The sequence below is a fragment of the Lepidochelys kempii genome, chromosome 13, assembly GCF_965140265.1.
Source record: "Lepidochelys kempii isolate rLepKem1 chromosome 13, rLepKem1.hap2, whole genome shotgun sequence".
In the NCBI taxonomy this organism is placed as follows: Eukaryota; Metazoa; Chordata; order Testudines; family Cheloniidae; genus Lepidochelys; species Lepidochelys kempii.
In genome coordinates, this window is record NC_133268.1 from 28,575,697 (window position 1) to 28,594,564 (window position 18,868).

Here is an 18,868-nt window from a genome sequence, read left to right on the forward strand (position 1 = left end):
CTTTTAGACTGGTATTCAGGATCCAGGCCACTCACCTGCTGCCCTGGAGGTGAAGCGTTCATTGGGGGCTGTACCTGTAGTGCCATGGAAGGAGACAAGATGGATTGCTGTTGGACCTGCTGCATGCTGAGTGACTGGTTGAGGAGGGAGCTCTGTGGGTGATGCAAAGACAGCTGCTGATGGAGAGGAGGGCTGATTTGGAAAGAAGGAGGTGGCGAGGCACTGATGCTGGGCAACATGGGTTTGGAACTGAGGGTTCGGGAGAGGCTGGGGTGAGGGTGTCCCCGGTAACTCTGCAGATCTGATGGGGACAGGAATGAGCCTAAGCCAGGATAAGGCGATGAGGCCTGCGGTGGCATCGTATACATGGGCTGTTTTGGTGGTATCATTTTGGAAGGTTGGTTGGGTTGGGTGCTTTTTGTCTCACCCTGGTCAGCAGAGCTCTGAAAGAAAACAGAACAGGGGTCAAGTGAAAAAGGAGTTCTTTAAATGAAGAAAACATCATCATCATCCACCTTCGCCTGTTTCCTCACAGGCACTCTGCCTCCACCTCTCCCACACTGAGGATAGTGCTCAGGATTGTTCTGTGTTTGTATAGCGCCTGACACAATGGGTCCAGGTTCGTCGCTAGGGCGCCTCGCTGCCATGGTACTACAAATAATTCATGATACGGTAATAACAACAAGCTCAGACACAGGTTTAAACCCAACATTAACACACAGTTACCACGTGGCTCTCACTGACTCAGTTTTATTCCCTAAAATCTTGCAGCAAAAGTCATGTTAGTTTCCCTGATTCTCTTCCCCACCTAATACCTCCAGCCCCCTCTCAGACTGGCACCATCACCTACTGCTCTCAGCATGTCACTGATTCCTTCCCGTTAAAATCCCTCCATGCTGATTCTAGTCTCCTCTGCAGGCTCCACAATACAAAGGTGCACAGGTAACACCTTCCTTTCCTTTGTTCCTCCTCCCGTCCACCCAACTCAAGCCAGCAGGCCTGTAAAACCAGACTGACAGCAATATCCAAAGCCAGGAAAATCAAGCCCAGTACTCAGCAGTGGACTCCGAAGCGACTGGAGCACGAGGAAGCCAAACTCCTCAGAACTGGTGCCTGCCTGCAGTTCATTTTTAGACCCAGAGAGATGGGTGATAGAATCGCTTTCTTTTCCAATTAAAAAAAGAATGGCATTGTAACATGCTGACTTCTTTATCGTGTGCATTCCTGCAATCCTGACAGGGCTTCATAAAGTACAACGCAGGAATGGCCTCATTTTGGAACAAAGAGGACTACATGGGATATTTTTTGGCTTGGGCAAGCAGGGTTTTTCATGAGGGCTTTATAATGTAACTAACAGTTTCTTTCTGCCAGAGAAAGAGGGAGCATTGCCTAATCTGACTTTCACCCAGAGTTGCCCTTCTGCAGACCGATGACTTTTGGATTAACTGAAATTAAGAAAATCTCTCTCTCCCGTCCCCGCCAATTAACTGCCCACACCCATCTCCCTGGAAAGAGCAGCATATTATAGCAATAACTTCAGTACATTTTGTTCCCTGGAAAAGACTCTTATTCTGTCACACCAAATGTGGGTTCTCACTGCTTCTCAGGATTGAGCCCAACAGCTGTTGCTGCAGTAACACAAACAGCCCTAACATCTCACACCTCAGACACACTCCCAGTACTTCTGCCATAACCTCAAGCCTCTCCCGCCCCACCTACCCCCACCCTCCCAAACCAAACCGCTGCTGCTGCTGTACATAAACCCTTCACAAACCCTGCCAGTGCTCCCCTGCACTCAGTCGCTAAGTTAACTGCCTTATGTCACTGCCTGTTGTCGGTTCAGGGCAAGATCCTGCGAGTTGCTCTAGGCAGACTTAGTGAGAGGCTGTTAGGCCAGGCAGAACTTGAAATCTATTAGAATCAAAACTGACCCTCACATACAGTCACTTTTCAGCTGCTCTGACCCTGACAGTTACGAACGCTACAGTGTGTGTGTTTGTATGATGGCTTTGTTCTCTTGCTGCCCATCGCATCCTCCTCTTTGATCCTGCAGATCAGTCAGGATGCTGGATTTGGGACATCACATTATCTTCCATGGTAACTGACTGTGATGCAATCAACTAAGGCTTAAGACTTCGGTGCAGGACCAAGGAGGAGAAACTGGGTTGGGAGGGAAAAGGCCCTAATATTCTTACAGACACAGAGACACATGCATAGAATCCTGCACTGCACTGGAATTTTGCAATTGACTTCAAATGGTGCATAAACACACACACAAAAGTGGACATAAAAGTTGCACATGTCCACACCCACAGTAACTGCAGAAGTCCAGTGGTGGTTCTTAAAGGCATCTTGTCTCGGTGTCTGCATGTAACAGCACTGCACTGGCTAGGGCCCTGTACGGGAGTGCTAGAGCCTTGCATAAAGAGTCAGATAAATTACTGACTGTCAGATGAATCTTGTTAGCTCCAGTCAGGATAGAAATGGGGTTGGAGGGGATCTCTGGGGCAGAGGGAACTAGGCTGGGAAAGATGAGTTCCTGCAGGGAAACTCTAGCAGCAGCTGTGCTCAAAGAGAACGCTAGGCTGAAGTCTACATTTTCTTAATAATATAGTAATACTAGCATCAGCTCTTAGCCAGCATTTTTCATCGGTAGATCTTACAGCACTTTTCAAAGGAGGGCAGTATTATTACCCCATTTTACAGATGAGGAAACAGATGCACAGGGAGGTGAAATGATTTGCCCAAGGTCACCCAGCAGGCCAGTGGCAGAGCAAGGACTAGAACCCAGGTCTCCTGAGCTCCAGAGCTCTATGTACTCGGCAACATTGCCTTGTGATTTGATTTACCAATAAAACTAAGCCCTAGTAGGAAGGTCACCCCGGATGATGCAGTGTGTGTAGACTCTATCTGGAGCAGGATTGGGCCCCCCCCGCAATATCCCCTTGTACCTCCTATGCTTACTTGCATACAACAAATACTAAGTTTCTCTAACTGCAAATACCTGTTTACTTATCTGAAGCAACAGGCAAGTTTTTAAGGCACATACCGACACAGGAAATATCTTTGCCTCTAAATGATCTCATTTCCACATTTATTTAAATGTGAAACTCACTCTTTGAAACTCCAGCTCTCTCTAACCGCTCCCCCACACAACAGTGATTATTGCTTTCTTGCTGTATGCACCGAGATACTGCTGCACTGTATTAAAGGCAGCACGAACAGCATTCCAAAATCAGAATAGCCCGGCAAGCTCATACTAAATACATTCAGAGCGGTTATGAATCTTTTTAAACACTTAAACCAGTGAAAGGGAGTTAGATTACTTCCTTTTTGACCTTTTCGCCACAGCTCTTAACCTTCAAGTGTGGCTCGGTTAACTCTGAGGCAAGATGCCTCGGTGCTCACTGCACAGCATGACATGTGTAGCTACTCCGGTTGTAATTACATTCCAGTTTAAGCCATGCAGGGTTATTTTTAACATGAAGTATAATTCTGCACAATATTAACAATAGGCTGACATCACTAAGCTCTCAGTCTGACACAGTCTCACTCCCGGGGCCTATCAGCCCATGCAAGTTTAACAGGTTTCCATGCCAGGCACCCTTGTCATTGAAGGCAGTCCCAATTCTTAAAGGAAAGCGTATATTCGGTCCCCTCCCTCCACACCTTCAGCAAGGGCAGAAGCTTAGTTTGGTCCTTCACTGTGATGGCGCCCTCTGCAGGAAAGGGCCAACAGCTACACCTAGTTCCACTGCCATACAGTGGACAGGTCACATTCTACCACAATTGGGAGAGAGGGGGGAGAGAAGTCAGGCTGATGTCCTATATTTAAGATTCTCCCTCTGTGGTTTCACAAGTGGGTTGGGTTTCTCCCTGGCTGACTGTCGAATGCATCCGATGAAGTGAGCTGTAGCTCACGAAAGCTTATGCTCAAATAAATTGGTTAGTCTCTAAGGTGCCACAAGTCCTCCTTTTCTTTTTGTGAATATAGACTAACATGGCTGCTACTCTGAAACTAGTCAAGGAAAGACATTTATTGGTGATTTGTCTCTACGCCTCCCATCTTCTACAGGATGTTGATGAGGATGTTCCGTTTCCTTGTGGACCTTGTCAGCTGAAGCCACGTGCAGCGTTTGAGTCACGTTGATGGGCCATGAAGCTGAGCCGTTGCTCCTTCAGAGTTCTGGCTGGCTGAGCGATGTGCATGTGTGATGTCAGCCTGCAAGGGCCATAGACACAGCATAGAAATCTGCCTCTGCTTCTTGTAGAGTGCTAGCCAAAATAGAGATGCACTACCATGGTGCAGGAAGAGAGACAGCACTGATAACAACCACTGAGGGAAGGCAGTCCCCTGCCAGCAAGGTGCTAGCAATGGAAGATACTTAAAAGGCATCATTCAGAGTATGAGATTTGGATGTTTAGCCAAACCTTTGAGATCTTTCCCATCAATCCATCCCCATTCCTTGTTCCTCCCACCCAGGTCTCCTCCCCTTCCCATGTGAACCTGATTCCAAGTCCTGCTACTATCCTTCAGCATGGGGACACTTGCCTCTAGCTAGTCTCAACCACCCTAACCCTTGGTTAGGCCCTGCTCATTGGGTCCCTCTTGTTCCTCACATGCCAGTGGCTACTTTCCCTCAGTTAAAAGAAAAGGAGTACTTGTGGCACCTTAGAGACTAACCAATTTATTTGAGCATGAGCTTTTGTGAGCTACAGCTCACTTCATTGGATGCATCTGATGAAGTGAGCTGTAGCTCACGAAAGCTCATGCTCAAATAAATTGGTTAGTCTCTAAGGTACCACAAGTACTCCTTTTCTTTTTGCGAATACAGACTAACACGGCTGTTACTCTGAAATCTTTCCCTCAGTTCTGTCCTTCTCCATGCCCTTTGCTAACATTCTCCAAACACCACCGAGTCTCAGCAGTCTGTCTCCCTGAGTCCAGGCTGCACACAGCATCGCTCAATCTGATACCCTCTTTCTGACCTGGGACACCTCAGAGCCCATGTGACTCAATGACAGCCGACCTGAGACCCAACCCCGCAGAGATGGCCAGAGCTGCTGAGAACCCACAATGGCTTCATGTCAGAAAGTGCACAGGGATGTAAAGGGGATAGAGTAACTGGGTACAGCGAACAGAATGAAATTTACTGTATGAAACCATGAAGGTATAAAGGGGGCATGAGGAACACCCAACCAGCAGAAGGAGATGAGCCAAGATCTCAGAAGTGTGATACTAATGTCCTGGGACCAGTGCTTAATTTGTAACAAGAGAGGTTCCTGAGCTCAAGAAATTTATTTACTTTCATAACTGAAGCAGCAAGGCCAGAGGGGCTGGGGCTCTGAACTGCCAAGCTGAGAGGTGGCAGGGCTCAACCCCTGGCACAAATTAAGCACTGCCTGGGACCTCACTGAGAGTGACATTTATATATTTCCAGAACTGACAGTGGCAGATCCATTCTCTCTCCATCCTTTCTCCTCTGGACTGGATTCCTCCTCTCTAGCAGAGAAGGTTGTTTTTATTTTTTACTGTTGCTGTTGCCATGTGTTATTTACCCAGCTCACAGCTGTTATGGCACTAATTAGCTATTTATTTCTTCACTGTTTGGGACGGTACACTTTCCTGTTTTCTAGGAATTCATTCACATTCGTTTTTAACCTTCTCTCCTAACCTGGCATGGGGAAACAGCACCCTTCTCCCCTTCTTGAATGCACCGCAGACTTCTGTTTCCATTTAGAAGGTCTGCCTGAACTGCAGACCTATCCATTAGATTACACCAAAGTAAACTCTCCCTAGCACTGCGCTGTGCACAAACCTAAATGGAAGAGAAGAGTAAGCACAGAGGAGCGGGGAGGAAACATTAGCACAATTCCAATGACAAAGTACAGGCACTTTCCCCTATAATGATGGTCCAGAGAATCTACTGCCTGCATATAACTCCCCTCCTCCCAGATCCAGCCCTGTTCAATGGGGCAAGAATAGCTGCAGGACAAAGAGAATCTATATTGTTTCTATGGAACCTACTGCTGTGATATCGGCACTCCTGTCTTGTCCCATATTGTGCACTGACCTGGTAAGTCACAACCCAGAAGTAACGCTACCTGGCGGGAGGGTTGATCCTCTGCCCCCGCTCTCCACTTCCACTGATGTTGCCTCTACCTCCACTCAACTAGCATCTGGAATTGCACCCCGAGTCTACTACAGCACCCAGGCCACATCAAGAGAGAGAAAGGGAAGCACTGGGTGCTTCCAGGCATTGAGGCCAACAGGTGCTACTTGAGGACTAAGCTGGATAGGCCAAGGGGCACCATGGGGGGAGTTCTGGTGCAGGAAGAAGCCGACTGCCCTCCACACCATAGGAGACCACCCCAGATCAGGAGCTGTAGTGGGGGAGTGAGGTGGATGGAAGGCAACCTCCCCACCCGAGTGATGCAGAGAGAGAAATGGGGAAGACAGGTTGGGAGGAAAGGAAAGAAAGACAGGACTGGCTGGGGTGGGGAAGAGAAATGGGACCTGGAGGGTGGTCTGCAGAGGACAGACTCAGGGGAGGGGAAACTAAAACCTTCTCTTCCCAGGGAGCCAAAATAAACAACCACCTCAGAGCCCTGTAACACTATCACACCGTGGGCTCTGCTCTGCAGATGGCTGTGCTGCTCCTTCAGGACTCTTCCCACGCAGTGTGAACCTGTGCCCTCCAGAAGGAGTTGCTATTCCTCCCTCACACAGCCAAAGTCTCCTCCCTGCTAGTCTGGAGGTGCCCCATGTGCTTTCACTGGCAGCAGTGTGAATTCACAGTAACACCACCGACACCAATGGAGTGACTGGGTATTCACACTGCACAGGGCGCTGGACTCACAGCCGGAGCCACCAGCAGGGCTGAACTGATCGCTCAGCACATGTGGCTCCAGTCCGGCTACTTAGCCCAGCTCCAGAACAGTTTAGGGCTCACCTTGCCACCCCAGCCCTTTCCAGGAGTCAGGAGCATCACTCGCTGCAGTGCTCATGGCCCCTCTTGATTCAGGGGACAGGAGAAGGGGCCTGGGATATGAGAAGGCAGCCACTGGGAGGTGGACAAAGTCAGCATACGTGTTCCCTCCTCCCCATGGACAGAGATGCCCATTGACTGCGGTGGTACCTGCTGATAAGGACACAGATGGTAAACAGCAAGATGATCAGTGGTGAGCCAGGAGTGGAAATTGGGGAATACACTCACATCTGCAGGTTGTATCTAGGAACCTTACAGACCAGTTCCTTTCTCCTCTCTCAGGAATTAAATCCAGCAGAAGGTTCTTCCTTCCTCTTACTTTGAAAGGCAAACAGTGTCCTGATCAATGGCCATGGGCACTCAGACAGACATGCTGAAGAGGGTGTACGGCTCACACTACCATTCTAGGAGACACTGGCAAGTGAGGGGGGCACTGGGCTTGGGCGTTACTTCTGTTCTGCACACTCCCATGTAAGGCCATGAATTAATGTACTGAGAGTCCCCTAAGCTGACTTTCCTGTAATGGGTAAGAAAGTCTCCTGTTGTGGGCATGGAAGGGACAAAACCTCCAAAGAGTTATAAAACCACCATAGCCGATCCTCAGCTGGTGTAAATCCATGGACATTGCTGCCCCAAATTATACCAGCTGCGGATCTGGCCCATTATCTTTAGTTCCTTTTGCAAAATGCCTGTATATTGCAAATCCTTTTGCTCGTCAGCCTATTACCTGGAAGCTAATTGCAAGAGTGGTGTAAAGAATCCAAGCACCATGCTCTGGAATGGTGTAAGTGAGTGACAGAACCGGGTAATGGAATCAAATAACATCTCACCTTTGAGCGATGTCAACGTAGTGCTGACAATTCAGCCCCCTCTGATGGGGGGGCGGGAGGAACCAAGACAAAATGGAAACCTATCTAAAGCTGCAAATCAGTTATTACTCAGTGTGGTTACAGAGCAATCCACCTGCAGTGAGGGATCATGGAAGCCCTGCCTTCAAACACTCCAATGTGCCATAATAAATTAGATCTTATTTTGGTGTGTTAAGGAAAAAAAATTGGCACCCACACTGCATTGTGTATGCTCAAGTCGTGCTGCAGAGCATTTCATTTAGCTCTTCCAGAAGGTATTTAACACTGATATTAGTTTTGATAGCACGGTTACAGTGTATTTCTTACAAACTTGCTCCTCCCCAGAGATTTCCATGAGTTCCAGCTAATTCATCATTGCCACATCCATAGAGACGCATGTATGAAACACATTGTCTGTTACCTTGGAAACCAAGCTGGCCCTGTAGGCTGCCAGAGCCTTTAGATACTCCTTCTTCGCAGCTTCTGTTTTCCTCTTATATGCCTGAAAGGACCAAACAATGAATAATAATTAATAAAGCAAAACAGGGTGCTGTCTGGCACTGCTACATCTCACCCTCCTCAGATCGCCCGTGTCTCCACTGGGCTGCATTGCTTTGTTACAAGGAACGGGGATGGGGCCTTAAAATACAGTATGCAGGAAAAGCTGATTTCTCACTGAGGTGCTGCTGCCAAGGGGGCGGGGGAGGGAGAGAGAGAAAAATTTGCCCCAAACAAACCCCTACATCTGAACACCCTTAGATATTGGGGAAGTTGGGGCGGGACCTTATCTGAACCTTGCTAGATATCTGAACCTTGCTAAGTATTTGTACGTGCTCATTGCCATGGTATCTGAGAGAGTGGGTTGGGGAGGTAAGGACAGCCTCTCTCTCATGGCATAGTTCAGAGAAGTCTGTGTTCCTGGTGCATGCCAAAGTGGACAGCCCTGTCAATGGAGCAAATCTATTACAAAAAATAGAACCCCATCAGGGTTCTATGCTGACATCTGCCCTAGCCAGAGACCTGTTTCAGAGAGAGGTGCCTTTTCACTCACCCTTTGATTCATGGCTACCAGGGCTGTCAAGCTGTGGTTATCTGAATGAGTGAGATTTTGTCTATTTCATTGAAATATATGGGGAAAGTCTTCATGGTAAGAGTGAGGGTCATGGAGTCAGGGGGAGGAGGTCCGCTGTCGCTGACGCTAGTGTGCAGTCAATGGAGTCATTCCATACTGTTACCCCGTGTGTGAATGAGAACAGAATCTGCTCCAGGTACTTGAAAAAGTACCAACAAATTAATTCAATATAAGGAAGCCTCCCAACACTGCAAATTCCAAATGTTCAAAAATCATGAGTCAGACCCCCCAAAATCATGTTTAAAATCATATTTAAAAATCACAACATTTTCAGAAATCCTAAATTTTGGGTTCTTTTTCTTTGCCTTCTGCTTTTGAGTCTTTAAGGCTCATGTTTTCAAGCTTTTCTCTGCAACCTTAAGGGCTAGAAACTTAATTTTCCTTTTCAAATGAATGCGGAGATTCGCCACGAATTGGTGCTTTGAGAAAAACACTACATATCCTGAGACTCAGCATCACTAAATGGAGCTTTGCAGACTTTAACAAGTCTGATATTTAGTCTCTTTCTACCATAAGAACAATTGTTTTACTGTAGCTGTATTGTGCTGGGCTAATTTTCAGCTCAGAATGACACTCATGAAACCTTAGTATGAAGTCAACAGGCTGCAAGGAGCATAAGTATTAGCAGAATCTGGTGAGCTGTCTGTAGAACTGGCACAGAAATACAGCCCTGTCTCATGCAGGCCAATTCCCCAATGGCCCTCAAGGACCAAACTGGAACCAGTTAAAATGATCAAGTGAGAAAAATATTTTCAAATGAAAGAAAAATTTGGGCAAGGGAGGAAATTACTGAAATAAAATATCTACTAACCTCCCGTGTGAAACCCAAATCTCTCATCAAACAAGTCAAAGTTAACTTCAGTTAGAACAGATTTGAATGCATTTAACTCTTCTTTCAAAACAACAACTTTACAACAATAAATATGCTGATGTCCACAGGGGATTTTCAGTTCTTTTTCGCCATGTGTTTCTATCATGGCATCATGTATTATAGTCAAGTAATGTAAATGACCAAGGACTCACCTGTGAGCCCAGCTCCATGCCTGTCAGGGGGGCAAGGAGCTATAAGGAGCCCCCTTTCTTCCCTTTGTGGGCTATGTGCACCCGAAGATCTGTGCAAAGGGATGAGCAGCCCCTGCGGGGCTATGACCTTCCCTGCTCAGATGGACAGGGATTGGGCAGAGCTATGGCTCCACCCCCATGCTGCCAATAAATTGGCCAGTGCAGCTGAGTCAGCCTGGAAGGGAGATTAAACTGTCCAAGCTCCAGTCACAATCTGGTTCCTGCGCTGCCCCTTACTCAGGCTGGATTGGAAGATAACCATCCAGTTACAAATTAGTATTTTATTACAGTCAAATGCCAAAGAGTAAATAATGTTTTTACCAGTGAGTTCACACATTTCTGCACACCCTGAAGGCGCCTGCCTGGCATGTCCCGTTGTGTCGTGTCTGTCCACACCCTGATCTTTTTTATCTTACTATGTCTGGTCTCTCAGCCTTGATAGCTGTTGCAGCCCCGCAGTATTACCACACTGGGCAGTGAGAGTTCAAATAATTGTGGCCCCAGTAGTATCAGAAAGGCAAAAAAGGGGTGTGAGGTTTTGCATCATGCTATTTCTTTCCTTAGGATTGTAATTTACAAACCATACTTGCTCTAGGTTGAATGCACCGTCTAAGAATGGGATCATTTCTCTTTACACTTCTGAAAAGGATCAATCTGAGAGATGTTGGGCCTGGTCCTGAAGTCCTTGCACATGCAAAACTTCCAGTAAAGTGAATAGAATTGAGAAGGTGTTCCAGCCCACAGACATTCATGCCCACTGAGCATATTTAGCAGCCCCACAGATCTAAAGATCACGCAGGAGTCAATATGGTTTCCCAGGATGAAATTTCTGGCTTTTCACTTAAAAGATACGAAATTTGATACAAAAAATTAGGTTAAAAGACCATTAAAATGACAAAGTCAAGCCCTCTAAAGTGAGAAATGGAGAATCAAGGTTGCCCATGCAATCTTAATTTCTCCCTTAGTAGGAAGCTTTATGATACAATCTTTAGTAACGATCACATTTGTTCTACATGGTCCCTGCCTCATTCAGTTCACTGAGTGGATGGTGCAAGAACAGAATTAGAAAGGATGCTTTTTTGTAGTTAAGGCACTGATGGAACCCAGGAGAGCTGGGGACTCTTCACAGACTTCCTGTGTGATGTCTAGCATACATACACAGGAACCCAATTAAGAATACAGAGACATATTTAATTCTGACATTTCCTAATTTTTGAGTGCTAGAGTTTGCAGCCTTTATTCGCTTTTAACGTATTTTTTGTTGTGTAATATACATCATATACACTGCCTATATTGTATATATTATCAGGCAACCTTAATAGTAGGTGGTGCTACCAGCCACACCTATAAATGCACATACACATATGCATTATACACATACCGATGTGTGAGTGTTTGGGTGTGCAGGCATGTGTCTAAAACAGTGTCAGGAAAGATGGTTCCAGTTGGAACACACTTTTATTCATGCTGCAGTCATGTACTGCTTCAACTCAGATACACTAACAAAGGATCTGAGTGCAAGATTGGGAGGCAGACATTTTAAAGATCATCTTGCGTGTAAAGGCTGAAAATTGGATGAAAGCTAATCAGAAATGATTTCAGAGCTGAAATTGTTTCTTCCAAAATGTGCAGAAAAACATTCATCTGGTCCCAGTGCATGAAGGACGCCATCCTCTTCACAGGGGCTTTTCAATCCCATGTCCTCTTCATTGGTTTGTATAAAGGAATATGTAATACTGAGGAATTTGCTTTTAATAGATGCTCTCAAATGCAATATCAGATGCCAGTATAACAATGAAATATCCATCCCCATCTCTCAAGTCAGTACATAACAACGACCATATCTGATGGTGATGAATCAAAACCATATTTATTTTCCTCTTATGCTGCTATAAAATACCTAGGACGAGATTTTCTTGTCTTTGGAAGCACATAAACTAAAAGTGCTCTTGACTCAAACGCTGCATGGAAGCTCATTCAATGACATGGACACTATTGTCATCTGTACACACAGAGAAGCAGCAATATAGTGCTTGGGAGAGTGGGGAGGAAGGAGAATTTTAGAGTTTTTAACTTAACAAACAAACAATAAGAAACAAATAACGAATAAGTCACGTGCTTATCACCCCAGTCACTTTGCTTGTGTGTTAGAGCCCTTTCCCACCTCCTTCATCGGTCTTTGTCTTTTTAGATTGTAAGCAATTTGACGCAGGAACTGCGTCTTCTCTTGTATTTGGAAAGTGCCAGTAACTTGTAGTTGCTACAGCAATCTATTACATGATAATTGAACAAAGAGACCTCATATTAAGAAGCAGTAATAACAGAAGGGAACTTTGTCACAGGATAATGGTCTCCTGCTGCTGAACTAGATTTATGACCCTACTCTAGGCTGATGTTGCAATGTAATATGTGGTGCACTATTTAGGCGGCTGTGGTCCCTAAAAGGAAAAACTGCTTTGTGGAAAAGCGTGGAACCAACCTGACATCAAACTATTCCTCCTCGGGCCTGCAGAAGCCCCTCGAGAGATTTTTTTTGTTTTAAAAATAAACGGGCAGTTTCTCCTTTTGACACATTTACTGTGGTGACACTTGGAATGGTCATTTCCGGCGAGAAGTTGCACTTCTGAGCTACTTGTCCTCTTCCTGAAGGTGGCAAGTTAGAGGGGAGCTCCACCGACATTTCGTCTCCTTAATCGATGCTGAAGTGTGCTGAACTCTTAAGGAAACACGAGGCATCTGGAAGCTCAGCACTGCGAGACTACAGTAAGTCACAGATTAATATATTCTGAGAGCCTTCCCAGGGTCTGCACTCTTTCTGAAGCATCCTCCTCCAAGTCCTTCTCACACAGCAGCCATACGGCTTGCCCTTCACATAGGGGAGGTGGGGAGACTTCTTGGCATGTGCTACTTGGAAATTGTTGCCAAGTCCTGGAATCTGAGATCTATTAGATCCACTAGGGCTGAGTAACATTAGGGGAAGGTGACTCTGGAAACACTCCAGCAGGAATCTATCTGAAGTAGCTTTCAAAGAGCTGTGTGTATGTGCGTGTGGATTTAGCCACATGATCCTCAGGACAAAATGTCACCATGTCCAAACATGATGGCCAACAATTGTCCTGACACACTCAGCGGTTCTACGCTGACCGTTAAACCTTATTCCGTATGACGTTAACACAACTGGTGGCAACCTTGTTTAGGTCACAGCCCAGACCTGACTTTATGTGGTAAAATCCTGGCTTCACTGAAGTCAATGGCAAAACTCCCACTCAGTGGGGCCAAGAATTTACACATTGAGCCATGGGAGTCTTGTGGCTAAAAACACTGCATGACACTTTGAAAATGTAGGGCTTAAGTGTGAACAGCAGATCCTAGTGAAGCCGTTTAAAACGCCTCTGTGTTAAAGGAGCTTTGAAGCAGTGTTTATGACCTTTTAAAGTTTTCATTTAAATATTGACAGAACCATGCTACTTTCTAATTAAATCACATTTTCTCCCAGGGATTTTAATTTCAAAGTCATTTATCAGATTTAAAGATGCTCCAAATATTTTACATGTGTTCCTTGATAATCTGTCATGCCTGCTGATTTATTTTGCTTATTCGTAAGCAGAATTCATTAGTCATTAAGGGAGGGGGTGGAGGATGGTGGCGGGGGGGGAGCAAATACAGTTAGTGATTATGAAAAAAAATATCAGAGCTGTAAGAAGCATACGTTGGAGTCGTAATCCTGACACCTCCTGTGTCTCAGCAAAGCAGCTAGTAATTGTACCCTAATGAAATGTTCTTGTTTGATAACCAGTTAATTAGAGAAGACAATTATTCCGGACCCTGCTGACGCCCATGGAACTGCTCTGTGTTGCGCACACACAGGATGACAGGAGTAGCGGTATCAATAACCTTTCCATTCCAGCCCTGCTGTTTGAAAAGAAACTGGTTTGTAACGTGGGGCTGGGGGGGGGGGGGTGAAAAGGAACCCAGAACTACCACAGAAACATTTTACAGTGACAATTACCACCCAACCGACTGATTGTCTTTGCCCAGAAAGTCTAGTTTTTTGGTGAAATCTGGAGGGGTTTTTTTCGTTTTAAATACCAAATATATACCACCAAGGTGCAGTTTGGTATTATTGTTATTTCTGAAGGCAAATTTGGTGCATTTCATAATGAAGAGGATCAAACTGCTCCCCCTTTGCACCCCCACCACATAACTCTATATGACCCATCCAGCCCCATGCCATATGACTCAATAATGACCAGCCTTCCCCCTTTACCTCCCCACTCTAAATGTGACTGTATCGCTATATAAAGCCATACAGACCATTACCAACATTGCCACCAACCCAGACTGACCATGGTCCTCACTGGGCAGTATAACTCCATATGAACTATCCTAACACACTATAACCATATACAGCCTGCAGCTGTGCATCCTGCCTGGGCAATGTCCTCCATATGGCCCTACCATCCTCACTGCCCACTGGCAGTCCCATATGGACTATCCTATACAGACCATATAGAGCTGCATGCACTGGTCCTCTCTGCCCTGTACTCCTGATGACTCTCTCCCCACTCAGGCCTTTGCCACCGTCAACCCCAAGGTCTCCCAGGTGGACAACTCCTCCGACTTCCTGGGCAACGTCCCCCACACCCCAGGGGCAATGTGTTCTAATAATAATGCCATGAGTAGTAGATAAGGAGTACATGCCATACAAAGTAGAAGCAACCTTAAGTGACACGGAGCAAGAAAACTTGCTGTTTTGTATCAACACAGAAAAGCTAAAGATTTGGTACAAGAGAGGTGACACCAGCTGGCGCACGGCAAGAAAACTATCCAGGGCCCAACACCCGGAAGTCAAATGTGAAAGCAGTGCAGCCCATACGGTGCGGAAGAAGTTTGTTTCTTCTCCTCAGCTACTGTAGGAAGAAAATGCCAGGTCTGGCAAGCCCCAGCCTTGTTCTGTTGTTTGTCCCCGGAGGAGCACTGACATGTGCAGGTGTAATATCCTGCAGACAGAACTGCTGGCCTGAGGGTTCACTATGGGAGAGCAGCCTCCAAATTACATAGTACAGTTGAGATACTGCAGTGTTAATAAAGTAAAAAGTGCCCATGCTGGTGATAACAAGTACTGTGCGGTGGCTGAAGAGGGCACTCCTGGTATGAACCCAGGGAATGTTATTTTCATTGGCCTGTGCTCTGTTTCATGCCTAAATCTCCAGTGATGACAAATCAAAAGGTTTTTATATTTTGGAGCAGTTTATCATGATGTAATTAAAATAAAAGCCAAGGTGAAATCACAGATAGGAGACTTTAAAGACAGAGCAAGCTTATAATGTGGGTTTGGGGCTGTACCCATAGGAGGTGAGCATGCAGCCCCTGCCTCGTTCTTTGAGCCTAGTGTTAATGGTGGTTCAAACTATTAGAGCTACTGTGGACTTGGGAATACGTTGCTGAGTAGAGACCTTAAAAAAAGGAAGCACGGGAAGAAGGAGATATGATGCCAATGAAATGTAAGCTAATGGAGGAAAGACAAAGAACAGTGGTGCTACGTAAGCTTGGGTTGACATGAGTGATTGGACATGGATGATGTGGAGAGAGTGTGTGTGTGGGTGTACGTACGCACGCATGATTGCAGTCACTCACTGGGAAAATACCCACTCCATGGCCTGGAGGAATGGCATATCCCAGTGCAGTGAAGATGGATCCACAGGCTAGGGAGGATGGTGACCAGAATGCATGGTGCCAGCTAAGAAACTTGCACACAGGGTGGAGTGGGAGAAATGGTTCTCACGGGCCTGTCCTCTCTTTCCCCTCCTCCCTCAGCTGAGGAGGAAGCAGCTGTTTTGGGTAAGGAGTGGGAGGAAGACAGCACCCCACCTAAGGTATCCTGGGAGAATATCAAGGAAATAACAAGCACACACTAGATTTCTGTCTTGGCTCTCTTAGGAGAAGAGTTCAGACTCTTGGGGCTATGTTAAGAGAAACTCAAGCCTTTCCTCTTTCACCATACAGCCCTGCTAGATCACTTTATCTCTCCAGGGAACTTCACTCATTCTGTTCTCGGGGAGAAACGTTCAGCTTCCCCCAGCCCGTATTCCCCTCAGGGCACGAAGGACTGTGCAAAAGCCTTGGATGGCACTCACAAGGCCTTCCTGTCTGCTTCCAGTTAGTGGTACCAGTCTGGTATCATCCCATTGCTAACAACAGCCAGGTCATTACATTGTTGCCTATTATCTCCCCACTGAATTACCACGGTTCATCATTGCCAGCTCTCTGTATAAACACTATTACTGGTCAGTATTATGGCCAGGTTGCCTTACAAGACCGCGCTGTATATTGTTCCCAGCAAGTCTAGGCTTCACTGTGGCTGAAATGTAATATAACTTTACAACAGGCCTCAGACGCCCTTATATCCTGCAGGTGATATATGCAGTACCCTGTCAGTAAGTGATGTATCTGGTCCAATGAGCAGATGTCTCTGATTAGATGGGTGATCTATTATTTTCTGCTGAGCAAGTAATTTTTTCCTTGGGTGATTTATCCATTTAGTATAAACTCTGTTCCACTCCCCATGCAGTGTATTTATATGGGAATGTTGCACATGCATTTTGCCATGGGTACTGTATATCGCTACTTAGCATAGTGAATGTGTCCATTTCTGTGTAAGGTAGCCACAACGAGATATATTCTGCTCTCACATTTGTGTAATCCCACTGAATCCCAAGCCTCAAAAATGCAGTCAAAACTGCTGCTGAGTTTAACCTGATTTTGCATGAAAGCTATGTGAAATGGTGAATTTCACCTGTTTTATGATGTAAAGCCCAGGATTACTTGAAAGCATTGTTCATGAACCTTGTGCTGATCCTGGTCTGAGTTTCAAGTTTTTAATGAAATCCCAAACCAGCAACTTTCATATGTTCAGTGGTTTCATAATGCAACTTCCATAAGCCTCCAGTATTTATCCACATGAAAATGTAACCGTGATGCTTGCAGACCAAGTGCCAGCTCATGCCAAGACTCCTAGGCCTCACTGGACACTGACAAATGCATAGCTGGAAATCAGCCTGGATCGTCTGTGTGTTCATATTGCTAAAATAGATATTAGAGTTACGAGAATGCATTTAGACTTTATGAAATGATTGTAGGATGCTGCATGCCTTAATCTTACTTATAATATCTGTATCCCATCATATAAGGTAATATTTAAGTGTTTGCTCTGTACCTATTAACATGTTTGTTAAGACTGTAAATCCCCACAGCTGGGGAGAAGCATTACCAAGTGTGAAATGCTAGTTTACCACAAGAGGCGTTATCTCCTCCCCAACAAAAGGCCTGGGTAGACCAGACAAGCCATTGTGAAGCATCAACGGATAAAAGGTTTTGTTGGTCGCTTCTGCCTGTCTGCGTTGGGGGGGAGGGAGGGGGCGGGAAGAAGGAGAGGTAGGGTCCGTATAATTATGTCGCTCAGGGGTGTGGAGCGTAGATCTTGCCAAAGATTCCTATTGACTTCAATAGGAATTAGATCAAGCACCTTGAGAAATTACTCTAAAAACCTATAGCAGACATATAATTTTCTATTAGATTCTATAAAATGATGCAAAACACCGATGGACAAGTGACTCTGTGACCTTTAAAAGTTTTAAATTGAGTAAAATAGTCCTCTGTTTTAACTTAGGTCCATTTTACTCTATCTAAAACCGAGAAAAGCTAACTAAAGGGAAAGACAATTGCCTCTACATTAAGATAAATACAGTATTTTTATATTAAGACAATGTTTATGTAACTCTAAAATCAGGGAGACATGATTCATAGTTACATGAAAGTGCTTGGTTCTGTTTATTCAATAATTTTTTTATGCGAATGCTGCTCTTTAAGTGGTAGCTGGTATACAAGGCAAATAATTGAGGAAAAATAAAAAAAATAAAGGTGATTAAATAATGAATGTAAACTGTATTTGTGATTTCAAGTACTCTGTAATTTAATTACCACTAACAATCAGTAAATCCAGAAGTTAGACCTATACATATTATTAAGCCCCTTGTCTCCCCAAATACAGAAGTCAAACTACGCCCTCATCCCATCACAGTTTGAATGCTGGGGGGAAGGGAATAAAAATCCCTGTTAAAGAGAAATTGTATCCCTATGCTGCCTGAATTCTGAGGGGTGAAGTTTTGAAGCATAAGCAAGGGGTCCCCAGTTGTTTAGCATGGGCTAGCCCTAAAGGACATATAAATCTTGCATGTTATAGCAGCTACTCTCATCTTTTGGAACTTAAGACTGTAACTCGTGTGTGTGTTTACCAGCTTTAACCTTTAAATAACTCTCATTTCTTTTTCTTAGTTAATAAACCTTTAGTTCATTATAGGATTGCTTACAAGTGTTCACTTTGGTGAGAGATCTAGGGTGCACCTGACCTGGAGTAAGTGACTGGTCCTTAGGGACTGGGAGTAACCTGAATATTATTGTGATTTTTGGTGTAAGGGACCATCTATCACTAAGGCAAGCCTGCCTGAGTGGCAAAATAGACTGGAGTGCCCAAGGGGGCTGTCTGTGGTTCCATGTTGAGGGTGTTGTAGTGCTTGATTTGTTCACACTTGGTGGATAAAATCTAAGTATACAACATACAACCAGTTCGGGGTTTGTGCCCTGTTTCTTGAGGTGGGCATTCACAGCCATGGGTCACTCCAGAGACCTTGACAGCAACGACCAAGGAAATCTGAGGTTTTCTGTTCTATGCAGGTGTCTTGACGCCCCCATCACCATGTCAGCTGAGAGCCCTTTGGGTCTTTCCCCTGAGATAGAATAGGGCTTTGGGGAGTGAGACACAGGAAATGTGGTCAGGG

At 45.4% G+C, this 18,868-nt stretch overlaps 1 protein-coding gene across 7 annotated transcripts in view; it reads right to left on the bottom strand.

The window, feature by feature from the left end:
• TOX2 (TOX high mobility group box family member 2) overlaps window positions 1-18,868 on the bottom strand; it is a 258,242-nt gene that overhangs the window by 13,871 nt on the left and 225,503 nt on the right. For all 7 annotated transcript variants that reach the window (XM_073309923.1, XM_073309922.1, XM_073309916.1 and 4 more), the window contains 2 exons: window positions 8,259-8,339; window positions 36-443 (listed from right to left, as the gene is read on the bottom strand). In XM_073309923.1, coding sequence (XP_073166024.1) covers window positions 36-443; window positions 8,259-8,339 — 489 coding nt within the window. The remainder of the gene's footprint in view (window positions 1-35; window positions 444-8,258; window positions 8,340-18,868) is intronic.